This window comes from Salmo salar, chromosome ssa29, assembly GCF_905237065.1.
Source record: "Salmo salar chromosome ssa29, Ssal_v3.1, whole genome shotgun sequence".
Classification (NCBI taxonomy): Eukaryota; Metazoa; Chordata; class Actinopteri; order Salmoniformes; family Salmonidae; genus Salmo; species Salmo salar.
This window is the reverse complement of record NC_059470.1, coordinates 24899523-24914566: the sequence shown is the minus strand read 5'-3', so window position 1 is coordinate 24914566 and position 15044 is coordinate 24899523. Positions and strand designations below refer to the sequence as shown.

Here is a 15044-nt window from a genome sequence, read left to right as displayed (position 1 = left end):
AAGCCAACTTGACACAACTGTGGGAAGCATTGGAGTCGACATGGGCCAGCATACCTGTGGAACGCAATCGAAACACCATGTAGAGTCGATGCCCTGACGAATTGAGGTTGTTCTGAGGGCAAAAGGGGGTATTCTTCTCTGCTCATACAGGAGTAATACAGGCCTAGTTTACAAATTCTGTGGCTAAATTGGCAATGTAGGCCTGATTGCAAAACTAATGCATTGCGAAATGTTTGCAATAAACTCATGATCACTCACTAGCATAGCCTATGGCAAATCCTAAACCTTGTCATATGATGGTCATCATTTTTTAACTAGGGGTTAATCTCGATTTATCAGGAGATGCTGCAGCACCCTCAGAATCCCTCCTTCCACGTGGCTATGTGAGCGAGCTCCCCTATTGTGCAGTGTATCTCAGAGTCTTCATTGACGTGCTTGAGGCAAGCCTCGTCTCTCTTCCAGTGTTGTCACCTTTCTGAAACCAGATTTACAGCTTTTTAGTACCAGCTAGCTGCAACAGTTGCCTGGCTACCCAGACTCCTTGCTCCTGCCATGCCACGCCCACGGACGTTAGTTTCTTCTCCGCAATGAAAAAAGGGAATAAAGGGGAAAAGTTAATGAAGTATGTAGCGAACGACAGAGCATAGTAAGAATTTGGCATGAGTTGTCAGACTACTGCAACAGATTGCCATCATATGACAAGGTTTAGGATTTGCCATAGTAGTGCGATCATGAGTTTATTCCAAACATGTAGCAATGCAATGCATCAGTTTTGCATTCAGGCCTACATTGCCACTGACTGACAGAAAGCTACCTATAATGAAAAGCTGCAGGAATTCTGGCATTCTATTCCTCCGTAGGTTACATAATAATAATTTGTTACATTAAAGGAGCCGATCTGGTTAAAGATAATACAAAGAAAGAAACGTTTTACATTTTTTTGTACCATCTTTGAAATGCAAGAAAAAGGCCATAATGTATTATTCCAGCCCAGGCACAATTAAGATTTTGGCCACTAGATTTTAGACTGATCCAATGAACCACTGCATTTCTGTTCAAAATGTTGTATCAAGACTGCCCAAATGTGCCTAATTGGTTTATTAATACATTTAAGTTCATAACTATGCACTCTCCTCAAACAATAGCATGGCATTCTTTCACTGTAATAGCTACTGTAAATTGGACAGTGCAGTTAGATTAACAATAATTGAAGCTTTCTGCCCATATCCGATATGTCTGTCCTGGGAATTTGTTTTGTTACTTACAACCTCATGCTAATCACATTAGCCTACGTTAGCTCAACCGTCCAACGGGGGTGACACCAATCCCGTAGAGGCTAATAATGTAAACCATGAAAATAGTGTATTTGCCAGACTGGGTAATACATTGTAATTACCTTAAGCAACTTGAATAGGCTAAAGAAATGCAGAATGAGTGTGCCATCCTCATGAGCTTGGGCAAAACAGGAGGCATTCAAACCGTGGTGGTTGTTTGTGTTAATGCTTTATCATATTAGATTTAATTAGAGACTAAATCTTGTGTTTAGAGTGGCTTTATTGACACACTGTTTTAAAAACGCACTATGGCACACAGCAGTTACTGAGCAAATCTGATTATTCCATGAAAACTGGCAGATAGAAAGTGTTTTCTTGGCGTTCATACATTTGTCTGTCTGTAACCAGAGCCTGTGAGTAATAAATAGAACAAAATAGAACACTTAGTCTTGGAAACAGATCTACGTGACAGAGCCTGGTATTCATTCAGAGGTGCTAAAACATAGAAAAACATGCAGAAGTATTAATTTCACATGAATTCTCATGTACTTTCAAAATGGCTATTAATTGGCACACATCGCAATGCAGTTTGAAACAGAGATTGTTTGTTCTGTTTCTATGCAGAAAAAATGGCATTATATCCAGTCAGAACACAGTACGCTCTCTGTTACAACCCCAGAATGCGGTCATTAGCATTAGACTTTGGCTTTGAGGGCTGAAAAAGTTAAGTACACTTAGTTTAATGTGTCCCTGAACAGTATTGCATGACTCTTGCTGCATTTAGACAAGCAGCCCAATTCTGATATTTTTTTCCACTAATTGGTATTTTGGCCAATCACATCATGTTTTTTTTCAGAGCTGATCTGATTGGTCATTAGACAAATGAGTGAAAAAAATATCAGAATTGGGCTGACTGTCTAAACGCAGCCTAAAGGGAGAACAGAAACTAACAGAAAACGTGCATAGCTAAATGTGCAGTGCAATCATCAATCCTTTGAGTGACACACAATTTGTCCTATCTCACTCTCAAACACACATCCCTCATTGTCTTTCTCAGTGGCAGTTCTGACACTTTGGGTGACATTTTTGGTTGTTGATGTTGCAGCGGCAGCCTCCGCTGGTGTCTCCTGGACCCTGGGAGGAAACAGAAGCACATTAGATATTTTATTGTCACACCGAATAGGTGCAGTGAAATGTGTTGTTTTACAGGGTCAGTCATAGTAAAACGCCGCCCATGGAGCAAATTAGGGTTAAGTGCCTTGCTCAAGGGCTCATCGACAGGTTTTTCACCTTGTCGGTGTGGGTATTCGAACCAGCGACCTTTCAGTTACTGGCCCAACGCTCTAACTGCTAGGCTACATGCTACGTAGGACAGGTAGCAGACAGATGTGAAATGTCTGCATTACAGGTGACCGGAGGAGCACAACCATGCAGAGCTAAACTGAATTTGACAGAGACAGGAGGGGCGGGCTCTTACCCCTGGCCCCCAGCGAGGCCCTCTGGTGACCCAGCAGATCTCACTGTGACAGACAGTGCAACGCAGCCAATCACAGCCCTCCTTTTTCTGCACGATGATGCCGCACTGAGGGCAGTGCATGGCCTCCCCGGAGAGGACCAGGGTCTGAGAGAGACACAGGTATTACATGTTAATATAACAGTTATATGTTAATATGATATGAGCAAAGTCTTACAAACCTGAGAACTAACAATCCTTCCCCTAAAATCTCATTGTCCTCAATGCTTTGCTGAAATCGATCTACAGGTATAAATGATGTGTGTGAAAGTGTCTGTGCGTCACCTTGAGCAGATCTCTAGTTCTGCGGGCTGCCGAGTCGTTCTCAGCACGGGTCGTAAGGTCATCCTGGTACTGCTTACAGTCCATCCCTTCATGAATCGCCTGAGAGAGACAGACAGAGTAGAGAAAGAGGTCTGTTCAAATCCATGGTGTATGCAATCATTGGTGAATGTAAAGGTGATGTGTGTGTACCTTGCAGAGCAGGCAGTTGTGCTTGTTGCAGACGGGGCAGTGGAACACATTGACGGTGTCCTCGTACACACACCACCCGGCACAGTCTGGGCTGGCACAGTGGTAACTGCCCTCACAGCGAGACTCTGCCACAGACAAACCTCTCTGCAGCCAGCGCTCGTACTCCTCTTCCGACACCAACTGGTAGGCAGGAAGGAAGGAAAGAGCAGAGGGGAGAGAGATGATTAGATGACTGATGTATCGTGGGTTTTCTGGTTTGCATTAGCCAGGCATTAGGCAGTGCGTTATAACAGTATGTCTCTGATATCCAATGGGCCATCGTGCAGCTACTATTAAATACATTAGAAAGAAGCCAGTGATGTCACCACTCACGGCTCTGATCTCTCTCCCCTGCAGGGTGCAGTCACAGGCGTACGTGTCATCACGGTACGGACAGGCCACCTCCGGGTCCTCACACATCAGGACTACTGAGCGCAGGCAATCTCTGTGAACACAACACACTGGCTCCATCTCTGCATAAGCATCTCATCTCACCCACGCCCTTCTTGCACAGTTCGAAATCCCCCACAACACAATTCTTGTAGAAAGGAAGAATCCGAGGGGTGTAAGCAATACGATGTTATAGCTCCACTTAGCAGCTCTCTGGCAGGCTAAGTGGAGTGTCCATCACATTGCTAATACCACTCCAATGCTTTCAGATCAGCTAGTGTCTAGGTGGAGGGTCATGGGGGGGGGGGGTCACTAGGTGGAGGGTCAAGAGAATTGCGGACTGGGATACGGTCTCCTGTGTCTCTGAGTGGTACCTGCAGAAACAGTGGAGACACTCTCTGAGCAGGACTCCCTCCCCAGGCTGCAGGTCCAGGTAACAGATCCTACAGTCCACAGCATCTGGGTTGGGCACCAGGTCCTTTCCATCCAACATCACCAGCCGGGCAAAGTTCTCCCTCCGCTCTGCTTCCCTCGCCTGGGGTGGTGGGGATCCACAATATACAACAACACACACGTTGAACACGCACGTTTGTACACACACATCGTTCAAACACACAGACAGACGTTCATTTTGTTCAAAACAGCATTTTATTTTCTTGCTTTATTACAGTTAAATACACATTTTAAATTGCAACATGGATGTTTTTTTGTTCTACATTCAGTCAAAAGGCCTTCATTATTTATTAAATTGTGCATTTTGAAAGTTAATACATTAAAAACAAACAGCCATTGAAGTTGTCCACTTGATGACCCTGACTGTAACAAACAGGCACAGAGTGGGCAACACAGCAGTTCTTTGTCTTCTCTGAAATAGTAGGTTTCAACTGGTTGGCACACACGAAGCAAACTAGGCCTACATGGATTTGCAGTATAATTACATAATTCATTACAAACATGCAAAGTTACATTTACATTTCAGTAATTTAGCAGACGCTCTTATCCAGAGCAATTTACAGTAGCAATTATAATTAAGTGCCTTGCTCAGGGGCACATCGGCAGATTTTTTTTCACCTAGTCGGCTCGGGAATCGAACCAGCGACCTTTCGGTTACTGGCCCAATGCTCTTAAACGCTAGGCTACCTGCTGTCCTATATACAAAGTCTTCGACATAGAAGAGCCATGATTCTTTCATTTGCTTAAAAGTCATACAAACACACTTCTGTGCAGATAAACATACACTACATGACCAAACGTATGTGGACACCTGCTCAAACATCTCATTCCAAAATCATGGGCATTAATATGGAGTTGGTCCCCCCCTTTGCTGCTATAACAGCCTCCTCTCTTCTGGGAAGGCTTTCCACTAGATGTTGGAACATTGCTGCGGGGACTTGCTTCCATTCAGCCACAAGAGCATTAGTGAGGTCGGGCACTGATGTTAAGCGATTAGGCCTGGCTGGCAGTCGGCGTTCCAATTCATCCAAATGGTGTTCAATGGGGTTAAGGTCAGGGATTTGTGACGGCCAGTCAAGTTCTTCCACACCGATCTCTACAAACCATTTCTGTATGGACCTCGCTTAGTGCACAGGGGCATTGTTATGCTGAAACAGGAACGGGCCTTTCCCAAACTGTTGCCACAAAGATGGAAGCACAGAATCGTCTAGAATGTAATTGTATGCTGTAGTGTTAGGATTTCCCTTCACTGGAACTAAGGGGCCTAGCCCGAACCATGAAAAACAGCCCCAGACCATTATTTCTCCTCCACAAAACTTTAGTTGGCTCTATGCCAGCTTTACACCACTCCAGCCCACGCTTGGCCTTGCGCATGGTGATCTTAGGCTTGTGCTCGGCCACGGAAACCCATTTCATGAAGCTCCCGACGAAACATTTATTGTGCTGACGTTCCAGAGGCAGTTTGGAACTTGGTAGTGAGTGTTGCAACCAAGGATAGACCATTTTTATGCGCTAAGCACTTCACCACTAGGCGGTCCAGTTCTGTGAACTTGTGTGGCCTACCACTTCGTGGCTGAGCCGTTGTCGCTCCTAGACGTTTCCACTTCACAATAACAGCACTTACAGTTGACCGGGGCAGCTCTAGCAGGGCAGAAATTTTACAACCTGACTTGTTGGAAAGGTGGCATTCTATGACGGTGCCACGTTGAAAGTCACTGAGCTCTTCAGTAAGGCCATTCTACTGCCAATATTTGTCAATGGAGATTGCATGGCTTTGTGCTTGATTTTATACACCTGTCAGCAACGGGTGTAGCTGAAGTAGCCAAATCCATTCATTTGAAGGGGTGTCCATATACTTCTTTATATATAGTGTATTTGTATCAAACAATGTCAGAGGGTAGGTAGCCACAATGCTATGTAATGCACAGTCACTGAGATTCTGTCACAACATGAATGAGTATTGCTCAGTAGCGTGAGTGTATGGGTTGAAGAGAATGTTTACAGTGGCAAAATATAGAAAGTGTGTGTGCGCGTCAGTCAGTCAGTGTCTTTCTGCGATGTTACGGAGTGTGTGTGTGCCTGTAGTCCTGGGCCAAGTTTTCCAGTAGTGAGTCATTTTGAGCACCCGCGCCCCTCAGCGCCTCTCTTCTCCCTTTCTCCTTCAAAAAACAAAGAGACAGAAGAGAAGAGAGTCAGCCTTAGAGCCCATCCTACCATCCCTGGTCGTCTCAACTCTGCTACCCCTACGGAGCCTATCTTTTCCCCTAATAAACCTTTCCCCTAATAAACCTTTTCCCTAATAAACTATGCACTGTAATTAACTGTAAACAGTGTGCATGTGCAAGACTGTATGTGTTTGTCTAGGTTTCTACATGTCCTGTTGACACTGTCTGACAGCTTGCATTTCCTGCTGTATGCACCATTTGACTGTGTTTACGTGCACGAGTGCATGAGTTTGTGTATGTGTTCATGAGCATAAAACATCCTACCTGCTGGTACTGTCGGACAGCTTCTTTCTCCTGCTGTATGCGGTGAAGCTCCAGAGGGTCTGGTTTGTAGCTCCCAGGAACAGTATAGCTCTCTGGACGGTCTGTACTGCAGATCTCACAGCCAGGCCGTGTGGGCTTGTTTATGTACGTGCAAGAGGGGCAGGCCCAACCCTGAGACACACAGCGAGACTGTCTTTACAGGTGTGTTGCTGGAAACCTACTGTATGTCAACTTACCGCATCTAGGTATGCATGCATACCTAGATGAAATCCATGTAGCAGAGTGAAATAGTTAGTCAATTAATACCAAGGGGTACTGTACAGAGCTTGTGTGTACCTGAGGCCCTGATTTCTTAGGGGTAAGTGCTTTGTTGAGTTGCGGCATCTCCAGGTTGATGAGGTCTTTGATTTCACTGATGTTCAGCCTCTCTGCCCCGGCTCCATTTGGCCCCGCTCCATTTGAACCTATTGGAACAAAGCTCGGTCAGGAGGAAGCCAACACAATGGGTCCTTCTGTCAATGGTGTGTATGTGCGTGCATTTGTGTGAGTGTTTAACAGTGTCACCCATGCTGCTGTGGCTCAGTCTGGGGGGCAGGGTGCTGTAACCCCTCCAGTCCTGGGATGTGGGGCCGTTGCTTGGGGTCTCAAGAGGAGGGGTAGCGGGGGTGAGGAGGGCTCTTTCCTGGTCCTGCTGGAGCAGCTGCCGTGTGAGACGGGCGTGGCGGGCAGAGAGGAGGTACAGGAAGGCCGTGTCTCCATCCCTACGCACCCCGTAGGACGCGAGAGAGCGCTGGTCGGCACACAGACACTGGCCAATCACCCAGCGCTGCACCCGCGGATGGAAGCCATACTCCAGGAATACCTAGGGGACAGAGGGACAGACAGAAAAGGTACAAAAACTAAAAACACAGGCAGAAAGTAGGTTTACATTATGATGAAACTATTGTAGAGCTAGATACTGTTAGAGATCTGAATTCAAACTTTTAAAAAAAGAATATTTTATTTAAGCTGTTCAGACTGACCTGCTGCTTGAGTATGGCGATGGTCGCGTGGGGGGGGACTTTCACTGTGACACAACAGGAAGATGAAGAATCTTCGACCACTACAGCCAAGCTTTCACAGAAAGATACAATCGTCATGAACTACTAAATATGCATTTCCTGTCATCGCACCAGTTCACACAATATTCAGACTTCTTCAATAACTTCCTGTTCTATTACCCAGTAACTCGTTTGCTTTTAACTCTCTCACCTAAGCTCCGTGTCTCCGTAGCTCCTCTCAGAGGGCCGGATCTTCAGCTCTGCCTGCTGACGAGCCAGGGTGGCAGCGTAGATGGAGGCCGCCTGGATGTCACCAGCCTCGATGGCCCTGGTCAGCTCAGCACACATCTCCTCTACAGATGAATGGACACAAGGTTGAAACACAGAGTCCGGGACAGTGAGCAATTGAAAAAAAGAGTAGAAACTTGGCCAATACACTACTGTACACACACACACACACACACACACACACACACACACACACACCCCACTGAGGGCTACCTGTGCGTGGTAAGGAAGCGGAGCTGGGTGTCTCCAAGGCCTCCAGAGGAAGTTGTCGGTCATCGGTGGGAGGGCTGTCGGACACTGAGGGGTCAGGAGAGGAGAAGACGGGGGACTCAGGTTATTAGAGCACAGCAAAGATTGGAGGAGAAGACAGTGGAACATCTGATCAAAGGGAACAGAGGCAGGAAGAAAGTAGACTAACCCCTGTGTGCCTCTCTGAGTGATGACATCACCACGGTGGCCCACTCCTGAGCCTCCTGCTCGCAGCGGAAGTTGAAGCTGATGCGGTCGTGAGGGGGCATGAACAAACTCAGCTCGTGGCATTTTGGCGATTTCACCTCATAGTGCACCGACCTCAGGTCAAACTCTGCAATGGACTGGAAGAGAGAAGAAGAGTGATGCTCATTTTATCACACTGAAATTGGCTGCCTACCACTCTTTGTTTCATGGTAGTATGTTGACTTTAGGTATTGCATTGATGTCATGTTGGAATGACCTTTGAGCTCTGTTTTTGGGAGAATGATTGGACAGCACTGCAGCCTATAGACCTAGTCAGTGGGAATGCCTTTGGAAAGTATTCAGACCCCTTGACTTTTCCACATTTCTAAAATGGATTAAATAAATAGAAATCTTCAATCTACACACAATATCCAATAATGACAAAGCGTAAACAGGTTTTTAAAAAACAGAAATACCTTATTTACATAATTATTCAGACCCTTTGCAATAAGACACAAAATTGAGCTCAGGTGCATCCTGTTTCCATTGATCATCCTTGAGATGTTTCTACAACTTGATTGGAGTCCACCTGTGGTATATTCAATTGATTGGACATGATTTGGAAAGGCACAGACCTGTCTATATAAGGTCCCACAGTTGACAGTGCATGTCAGAGCAAAAACTAAGCCATGAGGTCAAAGGAATTGTCCGTTGCGCTCCGAGACAGGATTGTGTCAAGGCACAGATCTGGGGAAGGGCACCAAAAACACAGTGGCCTCCATAATTCTTAAATGGAAGAAGTTTGGAACTACCAAGACTCTTCCTAGAGCTGGCTGCCCGTCCAAACTGAGCAATCGGGGGAGAAGGGCCTTGGTCAGGGAGGTGACCAAGAACCCAATGGTCACTCTGACAGAGCTCTAGAGTTGCTCTATAGAGATGGGAGACCCTTCCAAAAGGACAACCATCTCTGCAGCACTCCACCAATCAGGCCTTCATGGTAGAGTGGCCAGACGGAAGCCACTCATCAGTAAAAAGGCACATGACAGCCCGCTTGGAGTTTGCCAAAAGGTCTGATGAAACCAAGATTGAACTCTTTGGCCTGAATGCCAAGAGTCACGTCTGGAGGAAACCAGACACCATCCCTACGGTGAAGCATGGTGGTGGCATCATGCTGTGGGGATGTTTTTCAGCGGCAGGGACTGGAAGACTAGTCAAGATCGAGGCAAAGATGAATGGAGCAAAGTACAGAGAGAGATCCTTGATGAAAACCTGCTCCAGAGCGCTCAGGACCTCAGACTGGGGCGATCGTTCACCTTCCAACAGGACAAGCACACAGCCAAGACAACGCAGGAGTGGCTTTAGGTCTCTGAATGTCCTTGAGTGGCCCAGCCAGAGCCTGGACTTGAACCCGATCGAACATCCCTGAAAATTGCTGTGCAGCAACGCTCCCCATCCAACCTGACAGAGCTTGAGAGGATCTGCAGAGAAGAATGGTAGAAACTCCGCAAATACATGTGCCAAGCTTATAGCATCATACAAGAATACTCAAGGCTGTAATCACTGCCAAAAGTGTTTCAACAAAGTACTGAGTAAAGGGTCAGAAATACTTATGTAAATGTGATCAGTTGTTTTTTTTTAAATATAAATTAGCAACATTTTCTAAAAACCTGTTTGTGTTTTGTCATTAGAATAAGGCTGTAACCTAACAGAGAGACAAGGGGTCTGAATACTTTCCGAATGCACTGTACCGGTCAAGTTTTACAAAAACCTACTCATTCAAGGGTCTTTATTCTTACTATTTCCTACATTGTAGAATAATAGTGAAAACATCAAAACTATGAAATAAAACATATGGAATCATGTAGTAACCAAAAAAAAGTGTTAAACAAATACAAATATTTTATTTGAGATTCTTCAAAATAGCCACCCTTTTCCTTTGACAGCTTTGCACACTCTTGGAATTCTCTCAGCCAGCTTCACCTGGAATGCTTTTCCAACAGTCTTGAAGGAGTTCCCACATATGCTGAGCACTTTTCCTTCACTCTGCGGTCCGACACATCCCAAACCATCTAAATTTGGTTGAGGTCGGGGGATTGTGTTGGCCAGGTCATCTGATGCAGCACTCCATCACTCTCCTCCTTTGTAAAATCGCCCTTACACAGCCTGGGCGTGTGTTTTGGGTCATTGTCCTGTGGGAAAAACAAATGATTGTCCCAATAAGCGCAAACCAGATGGGATGGCGTATCACTGCAGAATGCTGTGGTAGCCATGCTGGTTAAGTGTGCCTTGAATTCTAAATAAATCACAGACAGTGTCACCAGCAAAGCAACCCACACCATAACACCTCCTCCATGCTTTATGGTGGGAAATACACATGCGGAGATCATCCGTTCACCCACACCGCGTCTCACAAAGACAGCGGTTGGAACAAAAAAATCTCAAATTTGGACAAATTTCCACCCGTCTAATGTCCTTTGCTCGTGTTTCTTGGCCTAAGCAAGTCTCTTCTTATTATTGGTGTTCTTTAGTAGTGGTTTCTCTGTAGCAATTTGACTATGAAGGCCTGATTCACACAACCTCCTCTGAACAGTTAATGTTGAGTTGTGTCTGTTACTTGAACCATGTGAAGCATTTATTTGGGCTGCAATTTCTGAGGTTGGTAACTCTAATGAGTTCATCCTCTGCAGCAGCTCTGGGTCTTCCATTCCTGTGGCGGTCCTCATGAGAGCCAGTTTCATCATAGCGCTTGATGGTTTTTGCAACTGCACTTGAAGAAACTTTCAAAGTTCTTCAAATGTTCTGTATTGACTGACCTTCATGTCTTAAAGTAATGGTGGACTGTTGTTTCTCTTTGTTATTTGAGCCGTTCTTGCCATAATATGGACTTGGTCTTTTAACAAATAGGGCCATCTTCTGTATACCACCCCTACCTTGTCACAACACAACTGATTGACTCAAACGCATTAAGGAAAGAAATTCCAGAAATTAACTTTAAACAAGGCACACCTGTTAATTGAAATGCATTCCAGGTGACTACCTCATGAAGCTGGTTGAGATAATGCCAAGAGTGTGCAAAGCTGTCATCAAGGTTAAAGGGTGGATATTTGAAGAATCTCAAATATTAAATATACTGTGATTTGTTTAACACTTTTTTGGTTACAACATGATTACATGTGTGTTATTTCATAGTTTTGATGTCTTTACTATTATTCTCTAATGTAGACAGAAAACCCCTTGAATGAGTAGGTGTTCTAAAACTTTTGACCAGTAGTTTATACTGGACAAAAATACAAAGTGTTGGTCCTATATTTCATGAGCTGAAATAAAATATCCCAGAAATGTTCTATACGCACAAAAGCTTATTTCTCTCAGATTTTGTGCACAAATTTGTTTACATCCCTGTTAGAGCATTTTGTCCTTTGCTAAGATAATCCATCCACCTGACAGCTGTGGCATATCAAGAAGCTGATTAAACAGCATGATTGTTACACAGGTGCACCTTGTGCTGGGGACAATAAAAGGCCACTCTAAAATGTGCAGTTTTGTCACACAATACAATGCCACAGATGTCTCAAGATTTGAGGGTGCATGCATTCGACATGCTGACTGTAGGCATGTCCACCAGAGCTGTTGCCAGATAATTGAATGTTAATTTCCCTACCATAAGCCGCCTCCAACGTCATTTTAGAGAATTTGGCAGTACGTCCAACCGGCATTACAACAGCAGACCACGTGTAACCACGGCAGCCCAGGACCTCCACATCTGGCTTCTTCACCAGCGGGATGGTCTGAGCCACCCGGACAGCTGATGAAACTTTGGGTTTGCACAACTGAAGAATTTTTGCACAAACTGTCTGAGACAGTCTCAGGGAAGTTCATCTGCATGCTTGTCATCCTCCCCAGAGTCTTGACCTGACTGCAGTTCGGTGTCGTAACCGACTTCAGTGGGCAAATGCTCACCTTTGATGAGTACTGGCACGCTGGAGAAGTGTGCTCTTCACAGATGAATCCAGGTTTCAACTGTACCGGGCAGATGGCAGACAGCGTGTATGGCGTTGTGTGGGCGAGCGGTTTGCTGATGTCAACATTGAACAGAGTGCCCCATAGTGGGGTTATGATATGGGCAGACATAAGCTAAGAACAACGTAAACAAATAGCATTTTATCGATGGTAATTTGAATGAGATACCGTGACGAGATCCTGAGGCCCATTATTGTGCCCTTCATTCTCTGCCATCACCTCATGTTTCAGCATGATAATGCACAATCCTGTTGCAAGGATCTGTACACAATTCCTGGAAGCTGAAAATGGCCAGCATACTCACCAGACATGTCACCCATTGAGCATGTTTGGGATGCTCTGGATCGACGTGTACAACAGCGTGTTCCATTTCCCGACAATATCCAGCAACTTTGCACAGCTATTGAAGAGGAGTGGGACAACATTCCACAGGCCACAATCAACAGCCTGATCAACTCTATGCTAAGGAGATGTGTCACGCTGCATAAGGCAAATGGTGGTCACAAGATACTGTCTGGTTTTCTGATCCATGCCACGAGCTTTAAAAAAAAGTGACTAACAGATGTATATCTGTATTCTCAGTCATGTGAAATCGGTAGATTATGGCTTAATTTATTTATTTCAATTGACAAATTTCCTTATATGAACTGTAACTCAGTCAAATCTCTTGCGTTTATATTTTTGTTCGGTGTATTTTGTTGAACTATAAAATTGTTTCAAATAACTGACAGTTCAATGCATGACAGCCAAAGGTTAGCATGAAACCAGCGGTGACCCTCTGTACACATGTCTGCCTGCCTGCCTTGGTAACGCTGGTAATAATAAAACATCACGTGACATGTAACTTTACTCCATCGAGTTTTAGCTGACAATTTAAAAAACTATTTTTAATGAACACCATTTTGTAATTTGTCAAAAGCAATAAACATTATTTGTCAACATGGCTGACAAATGAAATGAATTGAAATCCGCCTTTAACCCTTCTCTCTTACCACACTCCGACCCGTTGTTCCGCTGGTGTCCCGTAGCGTGAGACGGAATTCCCCGGACTTCCCGGGGTCCATACTGAGCTGTAGACGGAGTGACTCATCACCTGCCCCAGGAAGACACAGCGGCCGAATACCAGAATGGCAAACTGATACCCGTACCGACATCAAGACGGTATGGCAGCCAGTTTGTGAGGCCCCATAGCCAGGGATAGATGAGGACGGGTCCGGCGGTGGGGTGTGAGTAGTCCACCCGCCTGAGCTCAGCGACATTCCACCAACAGCCTCATGCAGTGTTTGGAGACGTCAAGACACCGTTCCCGGTGTGTTTACCACCACGCCAATATTGCCAGCAACGATTGCTATTAGTATTCCAATAAAATTTGCAGTTTCATCGTAGTCCCTCCATTTACCAAGCTCACAACAACAGAACCGATGAACGACCAGCTACCAGGAAGTGCGCACTCTGTGTCACTGTTTGTTTGGCTGGCTCTCTCGTGCTGCCAGTGCCAATCATTTGCGCCCCCACACGTTGTAGCCATGTACTGCACAACATGGCTTTTCTGCAGGTCCAAAAACGTTTAATTTCCTACATTTCTCAAAATCAGGTTCACAAATATACAGTATATGTGATGTACTCCTATACTAAATTGTATACGTATTTTTTAAACTTGGACCTGCAAATTGTAGTGGAGACAATTGCGTATATGGTTGACCTACTTTCAAAAAGACATTAGCAGATAGAAATGTCTGAGGACTGCAGCACTAATGTCATGCCATCAAAATGTTGCTTTTTTGGCCCCATAGTTGTAGTCCAACAACTCAAACAGCTTGTAATCCAGTGTTCCTTCATTTAGGCCTGGTGAAACAGCGACCCCCATTGTTTACCTTCATGTGTGCGCCAGTGGAAATAGAATACACATCCATTGAAGATGCCTGGAAAAGTCAACATCGTATACCTGCACTCACATACTGAAATGGGGGAAGTCTGGTCCGCTCTGGTCACTTCCTCTTGCTGTACGGAGCTCAGTCAACCAGCCTGGTCCTGAGATGTGCGTAAGGGAATTTCCAATTTGGTACACCCAATTTATAACCTAAATCCAATGACATGGAATTCAAGTTAGTTGACAGCTCAACCAAATGTAAATCGAAACTAGACGTTGAAATGACGTCTGTGCCCATGGGATAGCACTGTCATGTCGGTTACAGTTTATGTTTTCACAAATTGTTGTTATCGATAAATATTTTCTTATGTCAGAAAAAGTAAACATTGTCTGAAGTTGCTGTTTGGTTTTTCCGGACCCTGACATTGGAGTCAGTCTTAATTAACCCCTTCCCTCCCGTACCATCATTGTATGAGGGCAATTTGAGTGTCACATCTGTTCAGTGAGTTCAATATTTACCTTTGTTTGCACTTCCGTTCAAAACAAAGCCACTGGTGTTATAGTTCCGACCCAAACCCTGACTTAATGTTACACATCAATATGAAATAAACAGTGCTAACTGGTATGAGTGTACATTTTTGAACATTTCCCTGAAGAATATTAAAATAAATCAAAGCAACTGCATTCACCCATAGCTCGAAGACGCCAGATCATCACTATTCAATTTAAGTTGGTAAATAGTATGTTGCGTTGTCATCA

General features: G+C 44.9%; 1 protein-coding gene across 2 annotated transcripts; it reads right to left on the bottom strand.

Moving 5' to 3' along the window:
* Positions 1–1534: 1534 nt before the first annotated feature.
* On the bottom strand, positions 1535–14544 carry shrprbck1r (sharpin and rbck1 related). Of its 2 annotated transcripts, none has more exons than XM_014181426.2 (14): positions 14371–14544; positions 8379–8553; positions 8174–8257; positions 7884–8025; positions 7655–7745; positions 7197–7494; positions 6969–7096; positions 6633–6803; positions 4065–4225; positions 3634–3745; positions 3262–3441; positions 3073–3171; positions 2752–2895; positions 1535–2408 (listed from the first exon to the last, which is right to left on the bottom strand). In XM_014181426.2, the coding sequence occupies exons 2-14, from the start codon at positions 8476–8478 to the stop codon at positions 2328–2330; spliced, it is 1791 nt and encodes a 596-aa protein (XP_014036901.1). In that variant the 5' UTR covers positions 8479–8553; positions 14371–14544; the 3' UTR covers positions 1535–2327. The 2 variants fall into 2 exon arrangements, with proteins under 2 accessions (XP_014036901.1, XP_014036900.2); XM_014181425.2 differs by lacking the exon at positions 14371–14544 and adding an exon at positions 13408–13921.
* Between the last annotated feature and the right edge of the window lie 500 nt (positions 14545–15044).